At 45.4% G+C, this 26,510-nt stretch overlaps 1 protein-coding gene across 6 annotated transcripts in view; it reads right to left on the bottom strand.

Moving 5' to 3' along the window:
* Nucleotides 1-26,510, bottom strand: part of CYRIB (CYFIP related Rac1 interactor B) — a 145,425-nt gene that overhangs the window by 83,403 nt on the left and 35,512 nt on the right. For 4 of the 6 annotated variants that reach the window (XM_047723731.1, XM_047723732.1, XM_047723733.1 and 1 more), the window contains one exon: nucleotides 21,650-21,702. In XM_047723731.1, the coding sequence (XP_047579687.1) occupies nucleotides 21,650-21,702 (53 nt within the window). Of the gene's footprint in view, nucleotides 1-21,649; nucleotides 21,703-24,695; nucleotides 24,716-26,510 lie in introns of those variants that run through there. The other 2 variants (XM_047723735.1, XM_047723741.1) reach the window with 2 other exon arrangements.

The raw sequence follows: 26,510 nt of genomic DNA, 5'->3' as shown, positions 1-26,510 counted from the left end.
ATTATGGGGAACCCATTACTGCACTGTCAGCCTCTTCTCATTGTGAGGAACCTCTTCTTTTACACTGAGCAAAAATCTGATACCCAACAATTTTCATCCACTGGTCCTAATTTTATCTCTGGAGAGCAACACAGACATGATGCCAGCCTGAGGGAGCTTACAGTCCAGCCAAGAAAAGTCCACTGATGAGTGATAACCATAAAATAAGATCAGCCCCCTTTCAGAAATACCTTTCTCCTTGTCAGTTCTAGACCCATTGCTAGCCTGTGTCACAACTCACATGTAAGCTCGACCACTATAACCCATGCAGGATATCCTGAAAATGGGAATAAAAAACAAGACCTTAAGAGAAGTGCTGAATTTATTCTTCCCCAGTCCTTTCTTTGTCATCCTGCCTGAATGTAATCCCATCTCAGCTGAGATCGAAGCTTTCAAAGTTTTATGTTGAAAAAACAAGCAGGAGGATGCAAAAAAGAGGTTTACATAAGAGAACTAGGCTCTTGATGATTTAATCACTGTGACTTGGTAGCATTTTTCTTTGTGAGTCCTTCCTATGTGCCAGGCACCGTACTAAGCACTTTACTTGCATTTCCTCTGTTGCTTTTTAGAATCTCCCTATATGGTACTGTTATGTCCATCTTATAAATGAGGCAACCAAAGCTCAGTATCAGATCCAGGATTCAAACCCAGTCTGTCAACTCCACAGTTGTCCATTTACATAACTAGATTCTGTTTTTGTGAATTTCAGAAGTTCCTGATGCCTTCTTTAAATGCTGTTTCCTTTGAAAATTGCACTACTGAATCAACTTGAAAACATTACAAAGAATCAATTGTTTCACTTAATCATTGATGCATTCAATCAACACAAAATTCTGCCCCTCTATTATGTCGTAGGCACCTTGCCAAGGGTTTAAAGTGGAGTTCAGTAGACAGGGTAGGTGCCTGTCCTGGAGGGGGCTCGGGATTTAGTGAAAGAGCTGCGACCTCACAATGACGGCAGAGCATGATTCATTGTACCTAGGAAAGTGGAAGAACCAGCCATCCCTGGGACGCCTGTGAAGGCTTCAGAGAGGGTGGGTTTGATCTTGAAGAGATCAGGGAAGGGATGAGAAGAAAAGGCACGTGGGCAGAGGAAGGGGAGTGCATGACATGCTGGAGGGAAGACTGGGTGGGATGGTGGAGAATCACCTCAACCACCATGCTATGGAGTTTGAACTTACCTCCTGAAGGTAGTAGCAAGTGAACAGAAGCGTCTCAGCAAGGGAGAGACATAATTAGATGTTGTCTTATATCAAGATCACTCCAAGAGGGACTACAGTGGGAATGAGAATGGGGGCCCGCAGACCACTGAGGTTGCTGTGTAGTGCAGGAGAGAAATAATGAGAGCCTGCTTTAGGAAACTGGCAGTGGAGAGCAAGAATGGGCACTAGAATTAAGATACTGATGTTGACGGGTGTCCAGGTGGCTCAGTTGGTTAAGCGACTGCCTTTGCCTCAGGTCGGACGTCAGGGTCCTCGGATCAAGTCCCATGTTGGGCTCCTTGCTTGGTGGGGAGCCTGCTTCTCCCTCTCCCTCTGCCTGCTACTCTGCCTGCTTGTGCATGATCGCTCTCTCTTACTCTCTCTCTGTGTCAAACAAGTACGTAAAATCTTTTTTTTTTTTTTTTTAAAGATACTAATGTTGTATCTACAGGAGTTTGTAACTAGTTGAATCCTGGGGAAGAAGCAGCAGGAGCTGTGGGACTCTGACATTCCTAGCTTAGCAGACCAACTGGAAGGTGATACCACTCAACCCCAAATCCTTCACATAGTTTTCATTCCCGCCCTCCTCCCACCTTTACCCATGTGAATGCACGTTGCTTCAACTGTTGTCAGATACATGCAACTGTTTCCCAATGCCGTTTCAGATTTCCACAGTCAACATTTATCATTTTAATGGCTGCAGAACATTGCATCACATTGAAATAGCTCCATTTCCTTCAGTTACTAAAGGTTCACACCCTGCATGCCTCGTTTATCCTAGACTCATCTGGTTCTGAGCATTTTGCAAGGGGTGGGTTCAGGGAGGGAAGAGGGCCTTTAGGTGGGCAAAGGTGCGGCACAGACAACTGCAGAGCCATGGAAGAGAATACATCAGCGTTCCAGTTATTCCCTCATCCAGCAATGCATTCTCGTGAAGCCGAGGACAACACAGCAGAGCCCAAACCCCCTCAAAGCTCTGGGTTCAGCCCAGCCAGGGCCTGAGTCCTGTTCTTACACTTGGTACAAGTTACTCAACCTCTCAGGGCCTGTTTCCCCACAAGTGAGTTGTAAAGATGAAGCTGGTGAAAACTTACAAAACTAGAATGGAACTAGACATGTGTTAAGTTCGATAATGATTTTTGGTGTTGGTCCCTTCCCTATGCTTTCTTGACTCCCATCGTTTTCCTGAGTTTCTGAGCAAAACCACCAGGCAGCAATGCATGTACTAGAGGTAAGAGCCTGAATCTGCCAGAGTGAACCAGGGACACTCACTTGACCTCATGAACCTTTCATTTCCCATCTGGGAAACCCACCTGAGAACCTTGTTCACAGGAATGCTGCAAAGCTCTCCTTAAGTACTACACAGGAAAATGTGTTCAAAGCCCCAAAGCACAATGTTATTAACAACTATTACTGCTGTTACAGATATTGCTGTATTCTTGGTTTCTCCCCATTAAAAACAAACACACATACACACAGACAAACACAGACACACACACACACACACACACACACACACACACACACACACACACACCCTCCACATAAGTTCCTTGGACCAAAGTTTCTGGGTTAAAGGAACTGACCACTGTTACAGTTCTTGATCTGCGCTGCTCAGATCGCTCTTAGGGAGGACTCTGGATGGTGCTACCATAGTTAACTCAGAATCACCATATAACTCCTCAGCCTAACACTCAGGGACTTCTGTCAACTGCTTCCCTCCTCCTTTTGGTGGAAAGAAGGAATACTGAGGAAAGAGGCACCCTCCCAAACATGTCCAGGATGGGTAAGAACGAAGACTCCAGTGTCCTGCCTTATGCCTGAGCATCCAATGGGCGAGTTTGACAAACCCAGAAGAAGACTGGGGAAGGGGGCCTGGACGTCCCCAGGGCAATACTCCAGGCCTGTCTGGCATGAAAGATGGCATCAGAGCTCCTACCCAAAAGCAATGAAGTACAAAGCCAACAACTCAAACCCTGACCTACTCCTGACACTCCCGTGACCTAGCAAAACATTAACCAATCTCTCGGGAGTCACAAAGTTGTCCTTAGGGCCGTATTTCCCCAGAGGCTGGCTCTATGAGCCTCTGTCATGTTCCCAAATGTAACATTCTCACAAGTGGGCAGTTCCACAACATCCGCTTTGGCCAGCCTTCTGGGTGACCTGCAGGAAGGTGGCAGCTCTCACAGCTGGTCCTTCCCTGTGCCTCCAGTACGCCTTCCAGCCTCTTCAAGTGGCTATTTCTTGGCCTTCCAGTTCAAGGGTCACCTCCTCAAAGTGGTCCTCCCCATCGCCCCACACCTAGCTCCTGTTCAGTCATTCCTACAGGTCACTGGCTTTTCTCCTTCGCAGTACTTGTTACAACCGTAAATATTTTTATTTTCTAGCTTAAAAATGTTTTTATTCTTTCTTTAAAGAATTTATTTATTTGAGGCCCCTGGGTGGCTCAGTTGGTTATGCATCTACCTTCGGCTCAGGTCATGATCCCAGGGTCTTGGGATCCAGCCCCACATCGGGCTCCCTGTTAAGCAGGGAGCCTGCTTCTCCCTCTCCCTCTACAGCTCCTCCTGCTTATGCACTCCTGCTCTCTCTCTCTCAAATAAATAAATAAAATTTAAAAAAAGAGATTTTACTCATTTGAGAGAGAGAGAGTGAGAGAGAGAGCAAGACCGGGAAAGAAGGGCAGAAGGAGAGGGAGAAGCAGATTCCCCACTGAACAGGGAGCCCAAAGCAGGGCCGGATCTCGGGACACCTCGGGTCAGGACCTGAGCTGAAGGCAGACACTTCACCAACTGAGCCACCCAGGTGCCCCTTAAAAATGTTTTTATAAAAAGCCTCCCACGAGGGGCACCTGGGTGGCTCAGTGGGTTAAAGCCCCTGCCTTCGGCTCAGGTCATGATCCCAGGGTCCTGGGATTGAGCCCCGGCATCGGGCTCTCTGCTCAGCAGGGAGCCTGCTAGCTTCTCTCTCTCTGCCTGCCTCTCTGCCTACTTGTGATCTCTGTCTGTCAAATAAATAAATAAAATCTTTAAAAAAAAAAAAAGCGTCCCACGAAAACACCAGCTCTGTGAAGGCAGAGGCCAGGGCTATCTTGCCCAGTCCAACACCTGTCATTTTGCCCACACTGCTCCTAGGAGAGCCTCAATAAGCATGCAGAATGACTGAGTAAAAAAAGGAGGTTCCTAGCCACCCCATTTCTTCCTTTCACCCCAACTCTATGAATAACACATGTTGACTGCAGAAAAATTTGAAAACACAGATGAGCAAAAGGAAGAAAATATAAACACTTATGATCCAACCTCCCACCATGTGGATACCCTTCCAAATGTTTTTTCTATATCTATATAAAGATAATGCATATATTTTTATAAAAATGGTTCCTATTCTAAACTAATCTGCTGTGTTTCATTTCACAGTGTATCTTAATCACCTTTCCTTAATAAAAGTACTTCAGCTGCCCTGTTGTGAAAAGCTCTCTAACATTCAGCCCTGTCCACTATACCGTAAAGGACGTAACACATCTCCTGGTGTTGAGCTAAAGGGGAGGTTCCTTCAATGTCAATAAAGGTAACATGTTTTAACACAGCACTTCCCTCTTGACAAGCTTCCCATTTTTTCCTCTCTGTCTGTATTGCTTTGGACCTTGTATTTCTCCAGAACCATACTCCCCACCGCCCATTCACCACCTGGAGTTTAATGTTAAGAGTCCCCGTCAACTGCAGAAGCAAAATGGTCTGCAGCCGGAAAAGCTGACATCTGACGAAGCCCGTACAATGCCTTGGAGTTCAGATGGAGAATCCGTGGCAGAAACAGGGGACAGAAATCAAGATTTGTGTTTTCTTGCCAAGATTTTAATGTAAAAAGAGGAAGAAATTTCCAATGCAAGCCTTATTTTGGCCTCCCCAGCCCTGCCCTAAGGCAGTTTTTCCCTGGAGGTACAGGCTGGTGGTTCACAGGGTTTACTGATGTCCTAAGCAGTCTGAACCCCAAAGCCCACTGCCCCATGGAAGACAAAGAGCCGGCTGCAGAGAAACCCAAGAGGGCACGCTCAGGATGTACTTCCTTTCAGGAAGTACTCTTCAGGGCTCTTTTAGCCCCTGGTGGGGTTCAGGAGCCATGTGGCATTTTCAGCACTGACAGTCACTCCCCTCGAGGAGGAAGGGCCTCCCCAGGCCTGCCTGGCGAAGCAGACCAGAAGAGCACACCCCACTCCAGCAGGAAGACGCAGTGCCCAAGGGCACTCACCACATTGCCCACCTGCCCGCCCCCACTGTGGCTGGGCCCAGGAGGGTGTCACCTGAAGGAGGGGGACAACATGTTGTCCAATTAGAAATGGCACCAGACGACGGGAGGGAGAGGAACAACTGGGTGGGCCATCTGTTCCTGGACCTCACCCCACGGTGACCCAGAAGCCCAAACCGAGGTTCATCTCTCTTGCCCCACCCATCTTATATGGCGCCCCATCAAGTGAGAAGACAACTTGATCTGTAAAGAAAGAGACTCCCCAACGGTGTCAAGGGTCGTTAAGTTACCCATGTCATTTTCAAAAGCTGCTTTGTGAGTTTCACAGAAACACCAGAAGAGATGGTTTGCTTTGGGAAACATCGTGGCAGAAGGAACCACCACCACCACCGAGCCCTCGCATTGATTGCTTCGTTTCTGCCGGTTTTGAACAAAGTGATTTCCACCCATTTTACAAACTCAATCTTTATAATGACAGTTTTCAGATTAGAAATGAGCTATAAGAATTTTAAGTATCTCGCAGGAGGTCACAAAGCCCCTGAGACACGGAAGCAGAATCCGAGCCAGGTATTAGCAGCTGATTACTTGGCCTCGGTCATGCTGCTCTCCTTGCCTCCCATCCCCCTTCCTCCGATCTCTCTGCAAACATTCACGGCACCACCCCGTGTCCAAGCTCCAGCTGAACTACTAGGCTACTCATGCATAAAATAGGTACAATACCACCTAAATCACCATTATTGTGAGGATTAACTGAAGTAACAGATGGGACACAAGAAGCCACTAACATTCACTAACGTGAATTACAGCAATTACATACAGTTAAACCTAATATGTCAGCATTCTTGGAGAACTCTTAAGTGTTTAATAGATATGCATTCCTGATTATCTTCCTTTTTGAAATTTGTAGCTTTTGTATCCAAACTTGGAAGGCGGTACATCATGGTGACTAAGTGCTCGGACCTGAGTCTGAATCCCTTCATTTCCTCATCAGTAAAAAATAGGAAAGTAACAGTCTTTGCTGTAAGAATAAAGTTATTTCGGGGCGCCTGGGTGGTTCAGTGGGTTAAAGCCTCTGCCTTCAGCTCGGGTCGTGATCCCAGGGTCCTGGGATCGAGCCCCGCATCGGCCTCTCTGCTCAGCGGGGAGTCTGCTTCCCTTCCTCTGCCTGCCTCTCTGCCTACTTGTGATCTCTCTCTCTCTGTCAAATAAATAAATAAAATCTTTTAAAAAAAGAAAAGAATAAAGTTATTTCATGGAAAGCACTTAGCACAGTGCCTGGCAAATATAAGTGCTCAATAAATATTAGCTTCTTCTATTATTTATTATTATTACTGTTATTATTAACTTGCTTTCATTAAGATGGTATCGTTGTAAAACTGCCCATTGTAGCATTACTTATAATAAAAACCGGAAACGAATTCAATTTCCCACAATACGGAAACAGCAAAGCAGGGTTCTGGAAGGATTGTCTTTAGAATTAATGAAAATCAATTTAATTAAAATTTAAAAGCCCCTGCTTTGCCACTTAAGGGCTGTATAATTTTGAGCAAGTTATTTCTTTTCTCTGGACCTGTTTTCCCTCACCTCAAAAATGAAGGATTTGCTCTCGATGATTCGTTAAGTCCTCTCCAGATTTAAAGTTTATAGTCCTCAGGCTCTAAATGCTCTAAGTAAAATATAATCCATCAACATCAAGGATAATATACAACCCCTGAGTACACAGGCAGTTGGTAGCAGCATGAGAAAATATTTTACATACTCCTGACCTTCTTTAACACTCCTGTTTCTTTCTACAACAGTGGTCACCTCTTAAGAGAATTTGTATTAAGCGTGTTGTCTCTCTCCAGGAACCAGGCATAAGCTTCAAGAAAAGCCAGGATTTAGGTCTGGTGTGTTCACTGATCCATCTACCCTAGCCATTATAATGATGCCCAGCACATAGTAGGAGCTCAATTAACATCTGCTAGTTGAAAATTTGTGACTATTCCAGAAGAGCAAACTACAAAACTGTATATATACAAGAATGTCATTAATATACATGATGTAGCCCCATGGGAAAGTGGAAGATAGGCTCAGAGAGGTTAAAAGGAGAGCATAGGGATGAGATTTTTTTTTTTTTTTTTAATTTTCCTTCAGTGTTTTGAACAATTTGTTTAAAAAAATGGCCTTCAAAAAGGGAAGGGTGTAGCCAGAAGAAAAATAAAAGAGAATTAGAAGACTTGGCCAAGGGGGCGGGAAGCAACTCTGAAGGAGGGCAGAAGGAGTGGCGGGTCGTGCGGAAGCAAACAGAAGACTCTCTTAATGGAAACAGAATCACAGAAGCAGAAAGAAATCTAGGTAATCAGATGCAGAAAAGAAAAGCTGATTTATCCTGGACTTTTAATTACAAGCTAGTATCTCTTAAACTATTCCCAAGTTGACAGGCTTCCCCCATTAATTGCCTCAGTTGATGGAAGCTTTAGTGAATTTGAGCACAAAGGGGCACTTGGGGCTGTTACCTGTTACTCTTCCCACAGGTCCTGAGCCTTCCCGTGATCTGCTACTGTGGATGTATGAAGGACAAGTTCCACATACGAAGGTTAACTGGTGAGCTACCGGCCTTGAATTTCATTAATCAGCTGATCAGCAATTCCATCCAGGGTTACACACTTCGGCAGGAGGGGCTACACACCAAGTATAGGAAACAGTCTTCCCTTCCAGGGGATGAAAGACATGCTGCCTTCCTACAGTACAGATCAACACACATCTGCCAAAGAAATGATACAGACATATGGCCTGGAGAAAGAGTAATTCCTTCGGCTTTGGGGAATGAGAGGGGAAGGGGCAAGTTGTCGTCGAAGGAAGGCCTGGTATCCCGAACTTTATCAACTCACAGGGACCCTAGCACTCTTTGCAGGCTTAACTGTGAACTCTTTACCTGTTTCCATCTTGCATTTGATCGTATATGACTCTTAATGCCTCCAGCTTCCCCAACTGCTTTCCTGAGCTCTTCCATGCATTTGAACTTTGAGCAAAGTTAGATAGATGCCCCGCTGTGAGAGTGCTCGGGACCTTGTGCTTCTTGTCTATAGCACATACATAACTGTAATTGCACAGTGATTTCTGTACTTCCTTAAACACTGGGAACCCCACAAGGATACTACTGTATCCCCAGTGCTAGCACAGAGCCAGGCATCATGCCTGGCATACGGCATGCACTCAACCAGGTACAGCTGCTCAAGCCTGGTCCAGCCTGAGTTATCCCAGTGCTAGGGCCATAACCCTACTCCAGACTCCCAACATGGACACAGCCCTAAAACCAGGGGATCAGATGAGCAACGTGAGAAGACGAGATATAAACCCTCACCACCAAAGTCGCCAAAATGATCAAGTGTCTAACCAACCAGCTGAAATACAGAACAATGCGGTTGATGAACACGACCCGACAGTGTGAAAGTTATAAGTTTTGCGGCTGCAGAAGAAAAGACATTGCATAAGATTTTAAAAAAGCCAAGAAACCAACCCAAAAAAATCCCACCACCTTTCTAAGAGAGAACCAATAGGATCCAAGTTAAGAAGCAGGTTAGCTGGTTTAGCTAGCTTGCTCTCTAAAATCCTGGTGCTGATTTCATGTTCGAACACAGGTTTAATGAGAAAGCATCCCTCCTTCCATTTTAATGCACAGACCACGGTAGAGAAGAAAATGCTACCCTGCCCAAACTCTGGTCTATCTAAACCCACAGCCTTGAAGAAAGTGTCTGCGGTATCCACTTCAGTATTTACTTACCATTTTTATTTAACAGGACATTTGCATTAATGAGTACCTGATGGGTCACCTAATTTTAGACATGTAAGGGACCTTAGAATTCACCTTCAATCTAACATTTTACACTGAAGGGAACCGAAGGCCCAACAGGGTCTCAGAGAGGTCTCAAGGGAACACAATCTCCAAGGCCTGGACTTGGAGTGAGAGACACCTGCTGAGTTCATTTCCAATGGTTGGATCCAAAGATTGAGGCATCAACAGAGTCCATAAAAAAAATCTCTCCTAATAAGCATGTATACAACATTGGGTGTATACATGCCTCCAGCTTCCCCATCTGCTTTCCTGAGCTCTTCCATGCATTTGAACTTTGAGATCACACATCTGGTGTGATCTTTGAGGGTAAACAAAGTCTATTAAAGCATTATGCTTATTTGGCCCTTCATTACACATAAATCTCTTCCAAAGCAGGGGAAAAAAATGTTAGGAGACATGTACCAAATGATAAACAAACAAGTGATAACGCAGGTTGTATGGGACCTCTCACCCATCAGAGTGGGGAATGATGTCTTTCTTGGTACTAATACCAAACTGATTTATAGAGTTCTTATAAGTGCTACTTCCTGCTGCTGGGCTTGCCTTTGCCCATGCTACTCTCTATGCTATGAACACCCTTCCCAGCACTACCACACCTCCTGGCCAAACTCTCACCTACCCACCAAGACTCCAGCCAGGCATAGTGTTTCACTATCACTTAGCTCCTGTTATCACCTATGGTAACACATGTCCCTACTGATGCCCAACAGTCCTCCTAGGATGTGTCATGGTATGACCTTCCTATATCCCATATATCCCATTGAGAAAAGCACTACAAACACACCAGGTAATGTTTTATTAATTTATTTAACCTGATTCCTTGAAACACTGATTTTGATGGATGAATCAACCTAACCCAAGATTAATAGCTTGGTTTTCTACACTCATTTCTCTTTCCAAGCCACAAGCCAAAATCAACTCACTCTCAATTTATAACTTTGCAAAATGTGCTTTTGCATATCGACTCCTGAATCCACTGTGGTTATTAAAAGGATGGCTGCAGGTCTGGATGGGCCAGATTATGCTGTGGTAACAAACAACCCTTGAATTTGAGCCCCAGTGATGACCACAGTGGTCATTCTGGGGTCAACAAGATCAGCCCAACAATTCTATCTTTCTGGACTATACCTTATAATCTGGATTAAGCAACTCTGTGGTTGACATCAGTTTAAAAGATATGACCCGCCCCCCCTTTTCCCTCTCCAACCACCTACAGAGCTGTCTGGCAGGGCTGCAGTATGGATTACATGTGACAACATTTGTCACACACCCAGGATACTGCCTGGCAGATACGCAGCAGTCCGTAAATGATAATGACGGCTAGTAGCATTGTCATTACCACTATCCCTACTGGTCTTCAGGTAATAACAGGGATGTTATTAAAATTCTCATAGACAAGTGGTTCTTGAGCTTGTCTGCAAACTGGAACTCACCCAGAGAGCTGAACTCACCAGAGAACACCAACCCAGAGTTGGTGAATTAATTCATCTGTACTATGTTCTGGGCTTTGGAATTTTAATTGTAATGAGTTTGAGAACCACTATGATACACAGGCACCAGATTCACATCTATACTTACAGATATTTGCTTGTGCACCCATTCATATGGGCATACACAAGCTAGCCAGGTTCCAGGAGTCCTGCCCCCTCTATGATAGTGGTGGTCACATAGGTCACGATGAGTTAGGTTATACTGTGGTAACAAAAAAGCCCTAAACACTAGTCCTAATGACAACCACGGTAGCCATCCTCTGGAGTCAACAAGATGAGCTCAGCAGTCCCTCTTGACACTAAGCCTACACATCTACCCTCAGGTCTTTCCTGTTTCCTCTTTTGTACTTCACCCTTTTTCCAAGGTCCAGTTTAATGAGTTTGCCAGGCCCTGAGTAAATCAGAACCAAAAAAATATACTAGTATGGACAGACAGGGAGGAGATCTGTACAGAGGATCACCACTGAAGACTATCAGGAATGGAGACCATGCTTTGCTTGGCTGTCTATCCCCAGGACCCAAAACATGATAGACAACTTAATAGAAATTTAGATAGGTAGATTCAGTATCATCAGTAGTAACCTGAAAAAAATGGAAGGCAGATACAAGAACTCCAAAAGAGAGCATCGAACTTGAAAGTCAACTGTGTCAACTTGTCACCAGCCACCATTTTGATTTCCCCATTTTGATAATTTCTCCCAGGATGAAAACATGTCCAGCGTGGTGCAAGTAAGTGAAGGTCAGGATATCTATGAATAAACCAGTGCTCTTTCCCACGGGCGGCAAAGCTCAAGACATGCACCGTAGGTGCAGGGGGCAGTAAGAACACAGACATCTGGCCACCAGCATACACATGAGTTTTGGTCAATCATCTCCTGCTCTGTTGGATGTTCTATCTTTACAGAGTCTGGAGAAAACCAGAAAACCCGGCTTGCACGTCCTTGTTTTGGCAGTTTAATTTAGGAATCACACTGGCTTTACATAAACTCTTCACCAAAAAATATATTCTGTATTTGGAGCACAGGAGTTAGTTAACTTGAGCCCAGGGGAAAGAAGCATTGTATACAATTACATAATAGTTACTCTATTACTTTAAAACCAAATGGAAGCCTCAGGCAGCAAAGTCAAAAGGAGAGGGAAGTCATTTTTGTAAAATTATCTGAATGCAACCATCTCTTCTGATGCATTGTGAGTTGACAATGGTTCTGCTTTTCTCAGAAGCTCATTCAATTACAGCTTGCTTATCTGGATCTGGGAGAGGAGTTTTCCTCCCCTCTAGAGTTAGTTAAAGAAAAAAAGCTGGCAGAATTCCACTAATAAAAGCCTGAAATGAAAAGCAGTATCTACCCCCAAGGTCCTGTTTGTTGTAAAGGCATCATCAGATGAACCTTTGTAGATCTCTGCAACCATCACAGAAAGGAGAGGAAGGAATATGGGACAGCCTCCAAACACCATGCTCTCTTAGGTGTGTGCCTGCTAACAAGCGACTTAACCTCTCTGAACTTGCTTCCTCACCTGTGAAATGGAAATACCTACTTGACAGGGACATTATGAGAACTAACTAATCAGTGTAGTAAATGCCCTTCCTCTGATCACTGCCCACATCTCAGGAAGCTCATTAGAATGTGAGCTTTTTAAGAGAAAGGGCATTTTTTTTTTTTTTTTTAAATTTCAGAGACAGGACCTTGCTCATTTTCCCGCACGCATATCCTACACATTGCCCCCTTACAGACTGTAGCTGCATCTTCAACATCCATTCTACCCTTCCCACCAGGCAGTATCCTTCAGTCATCCCGTCCTCATTGCCATTTCCGGGAATGATGAGTCTAAGCCAATCAGTGTTCTCGCATTTCCTATGCCGCCATGATGGCCTGAGATGGAGGCGTCCTGAGGTGGATCCCATCAGAGGGAAACTCAGGAATCTTGTTTGGTGGCCCTGGGGAGAGATGGTAGCTCCTCCTTGCCTGGATGTGTCCAACAAACATGTGGTCTGAGAGGTCCCAGCAGCCAGGTCACCACATTGGACAGCTCTCCTCTACATTCCCTGGAGCTCACCTCTTCCTCCTGATGTTTACCCGCATCTAACAAAGCTGCTGACAGCCCTCTTACTACTATGAAGGGAGTCAACCTGAGGACAAAGCCAACAGACACAAGTGCAGAGCACAGAGAATCACCAAAAAATGAAGTCGGAGCCCTGATCAAAGTGTGCCTGAAACCAATCCCCTATGTGAATCACTCCACACTGCTCTATCAATTATCCAGTTTGAACTAGGCTCTCTGTCCCTTTTGACTCAAAGCATCCTAACTGACACACCCTCCTGCATGGCTCACTGAATCACCGAGCAAGGGAGTGTGCAGATTTAACTCAGACTTCAAGTTCCCTGGGAGTAGGCGCCCTCATTGGCCTTCGCCAGCCAGTATCTCAGGCTTAACAGAGTTTCTGGACTCAAGCCCTCAATAAATACTTTTTTAAATAGGTAAATGGAATGAAACTGACCACATCACCCAGAATATCACAGCCTTTTAAAGGCCTACTCCCCAGATGTACCTGGCTCAGGGGAACATGAAGAGGGAGCTCACAGGACTGGGAGCCATCAGACAGGTCCGAGCTCAAATCATAGATCCAACTGAGCCTCAGTGTCCTGCCCTGCAAAATGAGGTTGTTAATATCTACCTCCCCGGGCAAGGAGAGACATGCAAAAATACCTAACGTTGCATTCAAGAAATATGTATTTCCCTCCTTCCGTTTAGATAACCCTGCCATATGGCTAACCTCACCATATGGTGAGTCCTGTTCTGGAGTTCAAAAAATAGGACCATCATATGTATACAATATGGGCCAAACCCCAGATTACCCAGCAGAGCCGCCTGGGAGGGTGAAGACAGGTAATGCATACCCTGAGCCTCCCATCCCTCAACATGCACCCATTCCCTTCCAGAGAGGGATCCTGGGCAGAGGGCATAGATCAACGAGGCCTCTGGCTGCGATGCTTCCTCTTCGTTTGCTGGTTGCTTCCTGGCAGAGGCAGGGGACTGGAGCAATCAGCAGCCCCACAACCACAGCCCCAGGGGCTGCTGATCCAACCCTTTACAGGTGAGGCGAAGCTCAGCGAGAGAGTCAGCTTCAGGAAGGCGGGAACCTTGCCTCATTCACCGGGACACCCCCAGCACCCAGTAAAAGATTTCCTGAGCACCTGAATGAAAAGAGTGAATGAATGAACAGGGAGTGATGAAATCAGAATTCTCAGAATAGAACGGTAGTGAAACCTTGTTAGTGCACACAGTGCTGGTTATGTAGCAGGCAAACCCCAGCCCAGAAATGAGAGAGGACTTCCGAGGCTGGCACATGGGGACTGAACTCTGGCTCGAGGATTTCAGTACCTTGGTCTGAGCCACAGGTTCCTATTCAGACAAGCACCATTATCAAGATTAAATAAGATTTTTTTTTTTTAATGCAGCTACAAACAGGGAGAAAAGGTTGACAAAATATATACCCAGATATTAATAACAATTAGCCTTCGATGGTAAGAGTATGGAAGGGCGTTTATTTTTTCCTTTTGTGTGCATTTTTGGAATTTCTAAAATGAGCATAAATGGACTGTCTAGTAAAAATAAAATGAAAATAAAAGTGGGGAGATGCCGATGTCAGTGTCTAGCCCAGCCTCTAGGACATAAAGTGGGGACCCAGCAAAGACTCCCTTTCTACGATGCCCTCCAGACATTTGGAAACGGCTTTCATAGGTCTCTTATTTCCTGTTAAATATTTCAGCTAATGTCATCCTCACAGGACTTGATTTCAAGGCTCTCTTTTATCCCTCCTCTGTGCAAAGGCTCCATCTGTTAAAACCCCACTCGGGGCATTGTATAAGCACGCTCCCGTTTGCTCATTCAGATGTTAATTCATTCACTGAGTAAACACTGGTTAAAAACCTACCCTATTGGACACCCTTGCTTTTGCTTTACCCACACCTCCCTCCATGCACAAAGGGTTCCCAGACTTTCCTGGGGAACATCCACCTCCCCTCACCTTCATCCTTGTGCTCTGGGAGGTGCAGACCCCTACCCCAGGATGGCCAATCAGAGCATCACCTTTGCCTAGGACAGGGATTGGTCGGGGGACAGGCATGTGACTCAGATAAGACCAATCAGAAACATGGAGACTCAATTCTAAGACTTTGCTTGAACTGTTGGAGAAGTTGTCTTTTTTTTTTTTTTTTTTTGCTCCTGCTAAAAGTGTTGATAGCCATCTTGCCACTACAGCCCAAAAAGAAATGGTAGGTGACGCCAAGGGACAGAGAAACACTGTGTAAGCCTTCGCAACACCGTTTAAACCACGCTTGGATTTATATCCCTGGACTTTTCAATGGCATAAACCCCCCTTCTGTGGAAGGCAGTTCAAGTTGGGTTTCTCCATGGAGGTCAAAAGAAACCTGGCAATGACCTCAGAAGGACATATGCTGCACGCTGGCTAGGCACGGAGGAAGAGATGACCCACGCCGTCTTTCCTGGCACTCAGACTGCTGTGGAGACAGCTACAAACAGCTACAATTATTTAAAGCCAGTAAGAAAACTGCTTTAATTAAATACTACACGGAACAAGAGGAGCGTCGCGTGGGGGGAGCCAGGAAAGGCCTCACACAGAAACAGCAGTGAAACTTACTCCGCATCCGCACTCAGGCAGAGGAGACAGAATTACTCTCTGGGGAGTTGGGAGAACACTGCTGATACACATCTAGCTCCCAGAAAGCTAAAACCACTGCCTCCCACACCACACAGGGGCACTGATACTTAAAGTACTCAAGGGCACTCTGTGAATGAGCCCACAACACAGCCTCTCGAGAGACCGCAAAGTGCCAGTGTCAAACAGCCCTCGCTGGCGAGAGTTTCATCTGAACGGTACCGACGATGTCACACTCGGAAACCATACTCAGGGCAGTTTTTGTGATTTCGATGCTATTAACTTTTCACTCCAGTCCTCTTGCCCATTTGGATTACAGCTGATCGAATTGCAGCGTCGGAACAGCAGCCCTCTGGAGATGAATAACCTGTTCACTGCATTTGTTACCAAATGATCAGGAAGAGAGAAGAGAGCAGGCGTCTGGTTCCATCAAAGGCTTGGTGATGGGTTGGAAACGGGGCTGCCTGCAGGAAAGAACAGGAAAAGCACCCTGGGAACATCCATTTCGCTAAGGAAGGCCCTGAAGGTGGCCTTTTTCAGGGAGCAAAGCTAGAGTTCTTCAGCCCTCTGATGATGCATACACAAAAGAGTTGGGAAGACAATAATGAGTCACAAAAGGTCACCGCAGGACAAAATCTCTTAGCCTTTGCTGTTTCTCAACACATCAGCGATTCATTTGGTCCACAAACACAGCTCCACCTTTCCAGAGCAAAGAGCCTTACAGATGGGAAAATTAATACTGACAGAACACTTGCTTGTGGTCTCAAGACAGGTGCCAGGGACTAATGGCAGGACAGAGAAAGGCTCGAGAGCCCTTCCAGATAACCTGAATTTCTGAGAAGCAGCTGGGTCACCTCTGCTCTAAAACAGCTGAAAGACTGCTGGGACTCCTCTTCTGCTTCACGCCACGTGACTTTGCACAAAGACTTCTCCTCCCCTCTCCTGCAAATGTGACTTCCGTGGACACGTTCAGCGGGCATCTGCTAGGGTCCAAGCAGAGCCTACCAATGGAGAGACCCACAGTGTAGGGGCGTGAGAGGACTGAGCCAGAAACCAGGGAAGTGCCTGGTGCTCAGCATGTGCTCAACAAACCCCGGGGATCAGCAACCACACGGAGATCTGCCAGTCTCCTCTGAAAAGGAGAGGGGCTTTCGTGTTGAAAACTCCCGAAGTGAAGTTTTCTGTTAACCAGTTTATTTTTAACAGAAAGGATACTATATGCTTAAGCTTTAAAATTCAAAAAAATATGGAAGACATACAACGAGACATCTTCTATCCACTGTAGACCCCAATCCCTTAAGCATTCCCTCCAGGAGGTAAGCAGTATTCCCTACAACCACCTTCTCTCTTGGTGTCTACCAGCAACAGTGTATGCATAATCGAGCACATGATGTGTGTGGGTGGGTGTGCAGACCTACGTTTACCTCCCACTTTTCCCCACGCATGGGAACATACCACCTATACTTTTCTGCATGTTGTCCTTTTTTTTTTTTTTAATTTAAGCATATACCCTGGAGATCACCCCTTCTTAGTAAAATGACCTACTATTTTAAACAATGGCCCAGTATTCCACTCTAAGAATATACCATAATTAATTCAATCGATCTCCTACCAACAATACATTTCAGCTGCTTCCAGGGTCTTGCTGTTACAAACAATGCTGAAATGAAGACACATTACGTACATCTTCACATAGACCATGTGTGACTATAGGAAAGATAGGCTTTATAAGAAAAGATCTTTGAAGAAGAATTTAGGGTCATGCAGTTAGAAATAGCATAGGACCAAACTGCCCTTCAAAGACCCTGTGCTCAGGGGAGTCTGGGTGGCTCAGTCGGTTGCATGTCCCACTCTTGATTTCCGCTCCGGTCACGATCGCAGGGTCGTGGGATTGAGCCCCACATGGGGATCCACACTCCCCAGGGAGTCTGCTTGGGGATTCTCCCCCTCTCCCCCGCCCTCCCTGCTGCTTGCCCATGCTGTTTCTCTCTCTAAAATAAATAAATCTTAAAAAAAAATCACAAAGATGCTGTACTCATTTTCACTGTCACCCATAATGTGATATATATGTCACTTTCACCACCCACATTCACAAAATGTTGTTTTGTTTTTTAATTTTTTTAAAAAATTTTATTTATTTGAGAGAGACAGAACGAGCAGGAAGAGGGACAGAGGGAGAGGGAGAAGCAGACTCCACAATGAACAGGGAGCCTGATGTGGGGCTAGATCCCAGCACCCCAGGATCATGACCTGAGCCAAAGGAAGACACTTAACTGACCAAGCCACCTAGGTGCTCTGTTTCATTTTTTTTTTTAAACACAAGGGAAGAAAGGGGGCCAGAGCTCTACTCTTGTCCCACTGTCTCTCCGCACCCCTGTGATATCACACATGACATTACGACTTCCCGGAAGTTCATGCACAAGCCAGAAATCACAGGACACCACTGGTGTCCTTGAAGCCGGCTCACACCAACTCAAGGGAGCTGAGTGGGCACATCTCCTCCCAATTCTGGGTTCAGGGACGGCAGATGGGTAGCTTGCATAGGAAGTGTTTATACCGCAGAAATCAGCAAATGCTACAAAGCAAGTGTTCTTCCCCTCTACCCCAGGGAGACCTTGGTCAAACAAAGCAGCACATCAGCGCAAACGACAGTGGAAATGAGCCTCTGCCATCTCTCTTTGACTATTTCTTCCCTTACTAGGGCCACAGATTCTTGTGACTTGGTCACAGATTCTTGGAACCTAAGGACTGGAGGAGATGTGAAGGGACATCACATCACTGTGACATCTTTCATTTTTTTCATTGTGTTTTGGAATACTGCCTCCCCCTGGCCCGTCTGTTTGGACATAAGCAATCTCGTCTCATTCTCTCTTCTTTATTTCTTTACCATTCTCGTGCATTCCCATCTCCTTCTGGTTAGTGCTTATTTTGGAGGATACTCTCTGGGATAGTAATGGCACACACAGACTCTAGACTACAGGAGGCAGCCCGGGGTCAAATCCCAGCTCCACCCTTACCGGCCAACCTTGGGCAAGGGCACAAACTACCACGCCTTAGCTTCCTCATCCATAAAATAAACATGATACTGCTTGTGCCTTCCTTCTCACTTCCTTCTAAGGATTAAATGAGTTCATGTACGTACACAGAGTAACACCCAGCACATACTAAGGACTTAATAAATGTCAACTAATACCACTGTCTCCCAGCTCACTAATTATTTCTTTGGCTGTATCTAATGTGTCAGTTAATCCTTCACTGGATTTTAATTTGGATGATCATTTTTCATTTGAATTTGGCCAACCTTTCAAATCAACCTATTCTTTTTCATCTTTCTTTATGTTTTCCTTAATATCATCTTCAGTCATTCATTATTTTAAGTATGCCATTTTATAGTCTCTTTTAGATCGTTCTGTTACTTCTGGCTTTAAGCAGTTCATTTCCTGGATAGCTTGTATTATTTACCTGTGACCTCATCCCCAGAAGCTCTTTCTTTCTGTGGGAGTCCTATTAGGTCTCCCTTTTGTTGAATATCCTTATGGGGTGATTTTGTGTTTGCACTGGGAATTTCCAGGGCACTGAACCAGTTTTGTTTTGTTTTTTTTAAGATTTTATTTATTTATTTGACAGACAGAGATCACAAGTAGGCGGAGAGGCAGGCAGAGAGAGAGGGGGAAGCAGACTCCCCGCCGAGCAGAGAGCCCGACGCAGGACTCGATCCCAGGACCCTGAGATCATGACCTGAGCCAAAGGCAGAGGCCCAACCTACTGAGCCACCCAGGTACCCTTCAGCTTTTATGTTCATTTTTCAGCTGGAGGAGGTCTCATAATCTCATACATAGTAACAATGCAGATTCCACAACTATGGCTTTTAATCTCTTGCTGACACTTTTCCACTCAAGGCAAGCTTCCTCTCTATTTTGCCGAGCAGTGGAGTTTTTCTAGCTTCTCTCCATGAAGAAGTGTGACGGTTATGGCTCCCAGGGCTCAATTCCACCCTGGGCCCGAGTCTCACTTTAGACCCACTGTGGCATTAAACTTGGAACACCCAGACTCTATGGCCTTTTCCTGGGTACAAAAGCCCCACAGGCAGTCATGGCTTCAGCCTACATAACCATTTGGCTTAATTTTCTCTCACCGTTTCCTGCACTTGCAGACTTCCCTTTCTGATGAGCTCCCCTAGATGCAAATCTTCTATTTCAGCCCACTCTGCGTTCATATCAGAAAAGACGCACAAATCAGCACAGTCTGCCACATTGGCAGAATGTTCAGGTCTCCAAGTCTAACAGAACAACCTACCCGGGCTGGAGCTCTGTCCACATCACAGCGGCAGCTTACTCAAGGGTTAGCTTCCAAAGTCAGCACAGATATGAAGACTGAAAGGAGTCAAAATTCTCCTGGACAATCGCACAATAAGATCTCACAATGCAGACTGACAAGCCCTCTCCCAACACAGGTCCAACACAGGCGGTGTTCCTTCAGCCCTGGATTTGGTTTCCTAGGTTGAACACCCAAAGAGAGAGCTGGCTTGGATTTCAGAGCTGGGTTGTAGGATAATTAAAATCTATAAATAAAAGAAATACCCTTGGTGGCACAAGATGCTCACACTCTAAAAAGCCATCGGGACAAAGAGTGACAGAAGGGACAGCAGATCTGTCTCTCATTCACACTCACTCCAAGAGAGACGCCTGTTGGGTGGAATGACAGGATCACCCACGCTATTCAAAGTGTTATTTTTATCTGTACTTTGTTTTTGTGGAATAAGTATATTTGGATCTAGATAAGTCTGAAGCAGGAATCTGTGCTAGGATGGATATAGGACTTCCGTAGGTCAGAACAGTGGTTATCCCTGGGGCAGCACTAACTGTGAAGGGGCATGAGAGAATGTTCTGGAAAGATGGAAATACCGAATGCCCTATCTGGGTGGGGACAAGATGGGTGGTATAGTGAGAATTCATCAAGGGGCCCCTGGCTGGCTCAGTTTGTTGAGCACGCCACTCTTGATCTTGGGTTTGTTAAGTCCGAGCCCCATGCTGGATGTAGAGATTACTTAAAAATAAAAATCTTTAAAAAAAAAAAAGATTTGTGCATCTTACAGTAAGTTATACCTCCATGAACATAAAAGTTACAAGTGTACAAGAGAGACTGATGCAAAGCACCCTGCTGCCTGATCTCTGATCTACAGCTAATGCTCTGGAGGCAAGCCAGCCAAACGCAGGGAGGTGAGCAGACCAGGAAGACGAGGGGCCAAAGAGGCAGAAAAAGGAAGTGCCGGCGGGGGTAGAAGGTACCAAGCTTCCCCAAGCTGGTTTTCCATGAGAGCCTCCCAGCAGTTAAGAGTCCTGGCTCTCCACCCAGATTGCTCGGATGTGAATACTGTCTCTACCCCTGTTTGGGTCCTCGCCAGATTCCTATGCTGAAGCCCAAGCTCCCGTGGGATGGTGTTAGGAGGTAGAGCTTTCAGGAGTGATTAGGTCCTGAAGACAGAGCCTCATGAATGGGATTTGCACCCTTGATGACAGAGCCCCCAGACAGCTCCCTCACCCTTTCTGCCGCATGAGGTGATAGTGAAAAAACGGCCACCTGGGAATGAGGAAGAGGGCCCCACCAGACACCGTCTCTGCCAGCACCTTGATCCTGGCCTTTTCAGCCTCTAGAACTGTGAGAATCAATTTTCTACTGTTCAGTGCCCCCCCCAGTCTGTTATTGTTATAACAGCCCAGATGGACTGAGAAACCCCTTGCATTTGGAGTGAACTTGGGCAAGATACTTCTCTTCTTCGAACCTCAACTCTCTCTTGAAATTTAAACAAGGTAATTGAGACAAAGCTCCTGGCAGAAGATCAGCTCTTCAACAGTGCTCAAAACTGTCAGCGACGATTACTGTTACTGGTCACAGGGGGCTGAGAATGTCTCCTGCCCTCCAAGGTTCTCGTGGAAATCAATGATTTAACCTGATAACCTGGTAGTTTCTCTAAATATACGTACGGTAAAATGAAAGCACATGGATTCTAATTTCAACGGAAGCAGAAGGTTATTTCTACTGAACTGAAATCCATGTCCTGGCCTGATATTACCATCCACTTTCATTTTTCTTCACAGTGTAGTGGTGAAGAATACAGGCTCTGAAGCAGACGGCCATGGTCAAATCCACCGTTACTTACCAACTTGGTAACCTTGAACGAATAACTCAAACTCCAGGCCGCAGTTTCTTCTCCTATAAAACAGAGGTATAGCAAGGGTTAAGCAAATAACAACAGACCTGAGCACATGGTAAGCCCCCAGGAAATGCTAGCCCCTATGAGTCTTCCCATACCAGAGAGAAGGTCTGGGAATAACAACTCCAAATTCCATTTCTTCAGACCATTAAAGTTTACAGAGCATGTTTCTGAAACATCCTTCTCATTTAACATTCAAAGTAGTTTTATGTATTACAAATAAAGAAGTGGAGATTAAAAAAAAAAAAATGGAGATTCAGAGAAGTTAAGTAACTTGCTCATGGTTGCATAGCCAAGTAAAGAGCAAAGACCCAAACCGAAATCCTATGACTGACAGTGTGGCTGGACTGTGGGTCCTGGGGACTGAGAATGGGGCCAGGCTGTCTTTCCAAATTCAAATTTCTAAGATAAAGGACGCTAGAACTCTGAGTTACAACAGCATACCTTGGTCCCAGCCCAACTTGAGTCTGATCTGGTCTGAATCATTCTATCCCTGAATCACTTCCCGTTTTAGGTTTCTTCTTGGCTGAGAAAGGAAAATAAATATGTACAGCACCCCATCCTTGTCACCCTCAACATCTCTTACAGCAGCAGAAACTTATGAATCAAAGGGCGTTTTCATAAAAACATAGTAAACCAACGTCCCATGGAGCACAGTCACCAGCACTAGTGTGAAGATGGGAGCAACGTCCATAGCATCTAGATGTTCTTATTATCGTGTGGAAGAGAACCAGAATGCCTTTTTTTGGCCTTTATTTTGATTACATCTTTAGCTGCCTTAACGTGTTCTCTGTGCTTTTCACTGGGTACCGAACCACAGGAAACCACTCCACTGGCCGCACTTTATTCACAAAAGGTTTGGGGGCAGAGCCTGATTGTGGTAGGAGGACCCTGCGAGCTGATCATGTCAACCCCTTGTGCCCCCTGCCCCCCATCTCTCCTCTGGTTTCCCTGCACAGGTTTTCTTATTGTTGTTCCAGTTCTGTGAGAATGGTTTAAAATTCCATTTAAAAAAATTTTTTTTAATATTTTTAAGTAGTCTCTACACCCAATGTGTGGCTCAAACTCACAACCCTGAGATCAAGAGTAACACACTCTACCGACTGAGCCAGCCAGATGCCCCTAAAATTCCCTTTTAAATCATGATCACAGAACTGCTTGGTGTCCAAAGAAAGGGGATTTAAGAACCATCTAAGCACACTTACAAGCTCTATCCTTGAGTATGTGCAACACATGCCCCATGCCCTGTAGGGAAGTGTGTGCATACCACACACAGGCACACGCACACACCACAACTACAGTTCTCTGGACCCCTCTCCCAATGTCTTCCAAGTACATAAAAATTTTTTTTTCTTTGTTTCAAATGTTTTGACCAGATTTACATAGTACAGAATAGAAACAAGTTGTTTTCTTGGGGAAATTGTTAGGGCCTTGGGAAAAAGGACCTCGAAAGCAGAAAAAGGGCACTAACTTTCAGAAAACCCTTTCTTTTTGTTTGTTTGTTTTAAGAAGACAAAGAGTAAGCTGGGCATTGCATCACCTAGAGATAGACCCAGGAGACAGCAAGTAGCTCCCTCAGAAGGAAAGTGTCAAGGGTGACTTGTTTTCACTTCCATGATAGGGACTATGGCTCTAGAAACCAGATCTGATCTTGTCTCCTCTTCAGACTCACACATGGGCTCCAGCCCCTTCTCAGTCTCTCAGAGCTGTGTGACTTTGGGTAAGGCAGTGAACCCTCTGAGCTCCCATAGCATCTGCTGTAAAGTGAGAACTCTCATTCTTTCAAGAACTATCTACGGAGCCCCTATGATGTGCCAAGCACGTGGCCATGGAGATAGTTCCAGGAGTTAAACCATCTCAGCCAGCCAGGAGCTCTCGTGGATTAGTGGACCAATGATAGGCAGACAATCAATTATAACAGAGTATGAAAAAGTATACAAGTGATGAGTACGGTGTTAGGCAATCACAGAAATGGGTATTTAATTAACTCAGCGAGGGATGGCAAGTGGGGAATATGAGAAAAGCTTCTCCAAGGAGGTGGTATCTAAGCTGAAAACAAAAAGACAAGTTAGAATTTGCCCAGCCCAGGCAGGAGGGGATCCAAGCAGAATCGACAGCACATGCAAAGGCCTGCAGGCTAATGTGCTGGTTCACATGGTCAAGCACAGCCATTGGGAAGAGAGATAGATGTAGGATATCAGACCTGGATATGTAAGCAGGTGGGCTTGCCAGGGTATCCTGCCTGGACCAGGTGACCTCCCGAGATTCCTTTGGCCCTAAGGGCTGTTTCTATGGTCTTCTGAGAGCCCGGGTCCTCCTCCTGCCCTGACAGCCCTTTAATCAGCATGCAGAAGCCTCTGGGTCCATTCTAGGGCATCAGGGAAGTCCCAACCATCCCATGTGGGCCCTCCTCCTTCCTCTTTCTTTTCCCCTAAGGAGTGGCTGGGCAGAGTGACTCAAAGAGGGAGCTGTCTCTTCTCCTTGTCTTTTGTTTCTAAAAAAAACCTCGCAGAGCTCACACAGAGAGTCTGCATTCCCACCAACCCCCTTCTCCCACCCAGCCTCTAGCCTAGCTGAAGAAATGCTGAGACTCCCTGTGTCCCGCTCTGCCTCCTCCAGGACACTGGAAGCTATCTGAGGGCTGACACTGAGTTTGGTCATCCTATCGTGCCCAGCACCTGGGAATTCTGCCTGACACATAACAGGTCCCCGAAGATGCCTACAGAACTGAACAGATTTCCTCTCTCTGCAAACGAGCCCATATCCAGATGTACCCCACTCTCCATCCCCCACCACCAGCAGCTCTGAGCCCAGGGCGGGAGACCCAAAGACCCAGAGTGGCCCCCTCAATGCTTCTCCCCCATTACTCTACAGACGACGCCAGGGTCCCAGGGTCACCCCACCTGGACAATGACGATTCCCTGGTGACACAGCAAAGAACCCCAGGCCCAAAGGAGTGATTGAGTTGCCCGAGTTCTCTTGGCAAACTCACCACAACGCTTTCAAAAGGACACAACATTCTTAACTGGAAGGCTCTACCAGAAAACTGGTTTATTTTCAGGGAACATGCTTAACATGGATGGAACTAATGGAAGCTTTTGTTGTTTCCCTCCACCGTTACACCACACGACTCCCGGGGGTTTCGGAGCAGGACGAAAAGTTCCCACTGAAGCAAATCGATCTGTGAAGATGACCATGAATCTTTTTAGGGACTTTTCAGGGACTGGATATGTTTCTGATTATGGATCATTTTTTAGGTTAATTCTCTGTGATGTGATCTCAGGCTCTAACCATTTTTAAAGAAAAGTTGAACTCCCCACACCACTTAATTCCTTCGTGGTTTTTTTTTTTTTAATGTTTTGATGTTAAACAACTTGACTATGACATCAAAGATGACATTTAAAGAAGCCATTTGGACCTATAATCCCTCCACCAGAAGAATTCCTCATAATTCTCTGTGCCCTCTTAAACTCTTTATTCACAGACCTGTACTCTGTGCCTATGTATGTATTTCATTAAAAGGAATTACCTCTAGCATAGAAGTCCCCTAAAGTCTTTGTTTTTTTTTAAGCAAAAAATTAACTTGCCTAAGGTTGTTTGTTTGTTTGTGTTTTTTAAGTAAAAACAAAAATCAAAAAACAACACCACCTTAGGCAAGTCACTGGCAAGATCCATGCCCCAGAGCACAACCCAGCGACAGATTAAGCACCGCGGGCCATTCTGGGTCTGAGACATTTCGGGCCACATTTTCTGGCCTGCGTCATTCAGCCGTTATCGTGACACTTCCCACATCCCAGTTCGTAGGAAACAAAGGAAAACACCTGGTGTAGCAAACGACTCGCAAAGTTTGCAATGACGGCTGGCTGCTGAAGAGTTTAAGTCAATATTTCCCTGTCGGTGAAAAAACATCTCCAAGAGCCCAACACAGACGTCCTCATCCCTGGCTTAGCCAGAGCTCGTGGGAGGGAGAAGAAAGTTGTTTTTAAAAATCCTGCCCCTGGCTCCCAACCCTGTCCACTCCAACTCTCTCTAGGGATGACACCTCAGCACCACGGTGACTCTCGGCCTCCCCAGGCAACTCACCAAACGAGCAGGACCAGAAAGAATAACTCATTAGCCGAAGGAAACCCAAGGGAAATCTTATCTGGAAGTGAAGCACTCCTTGTAATTAAATAAAATACAGACGTAAAAGTACCTAACGGTGCCTGTGACCCAGAGGATACCTAATAAATGTTAATTAAGCACACAAAAATAACTGAAATAATCACTCTTTCTCCTGAGTGAATTCATCTTATAATTTGATTGGCTTGTTTATCACTTGCTGTTTTTTTTTTCTTAGCCATGATTCATTCTATCCCTGGTAATAAAATCATAAACTTATACCCATAATCCTGTTCAATTATAAGAGCTCTGTAATATTTCCAACAACCCTTAATCACTTATTTAATAAAACTTTCCCTCAGAACAGTGGCTAATCTATACCAAACACTCTGCTAATGTTAGCTATTTATAAGAATTATTATTATTCAGAATTCCTGATAAATCTTCCAAAGCACATTGAAACTCCTCTTACAGTCTTCGAGGGACTTGACGATAACGTAAAAAAATATATTAGGGCGATATTTTACAAACTTAGGAAAACAGACTTCAAAGCAAATCAGTGCTTTTTGTAATTTTGTCAAGAAAAAAAACTGTGATCATTGCACAGGTACCTGGCTGATCAACCCAGAGAAAGTAGCCCAGAGAAAGCTACGCGCTAATGCTCAGCAGTTTCCATAGTTACTCGGAAATGCTAACACTGCGGTGA

The sequence above is a fragment of the Lutra lutra genome, chromosome 4 (assembly GCF_902655055.1).
Source record: "Lutra lutra chromosome 4, mLutLut1.2, whole genome shotgun sequence".
Taxonomy (NCBI): domain Eukaryota; kingdom Metazoa; phylum Chordata; class Mammalia; order Carnivora; family Mustelidae; genus Lutra; species Lutra lutra.
The sequence above is the reverse complement of the archived record's forward strand: the minus strand, read 5'-3'. Positions and strand labels throughout refer to the sequence as shown.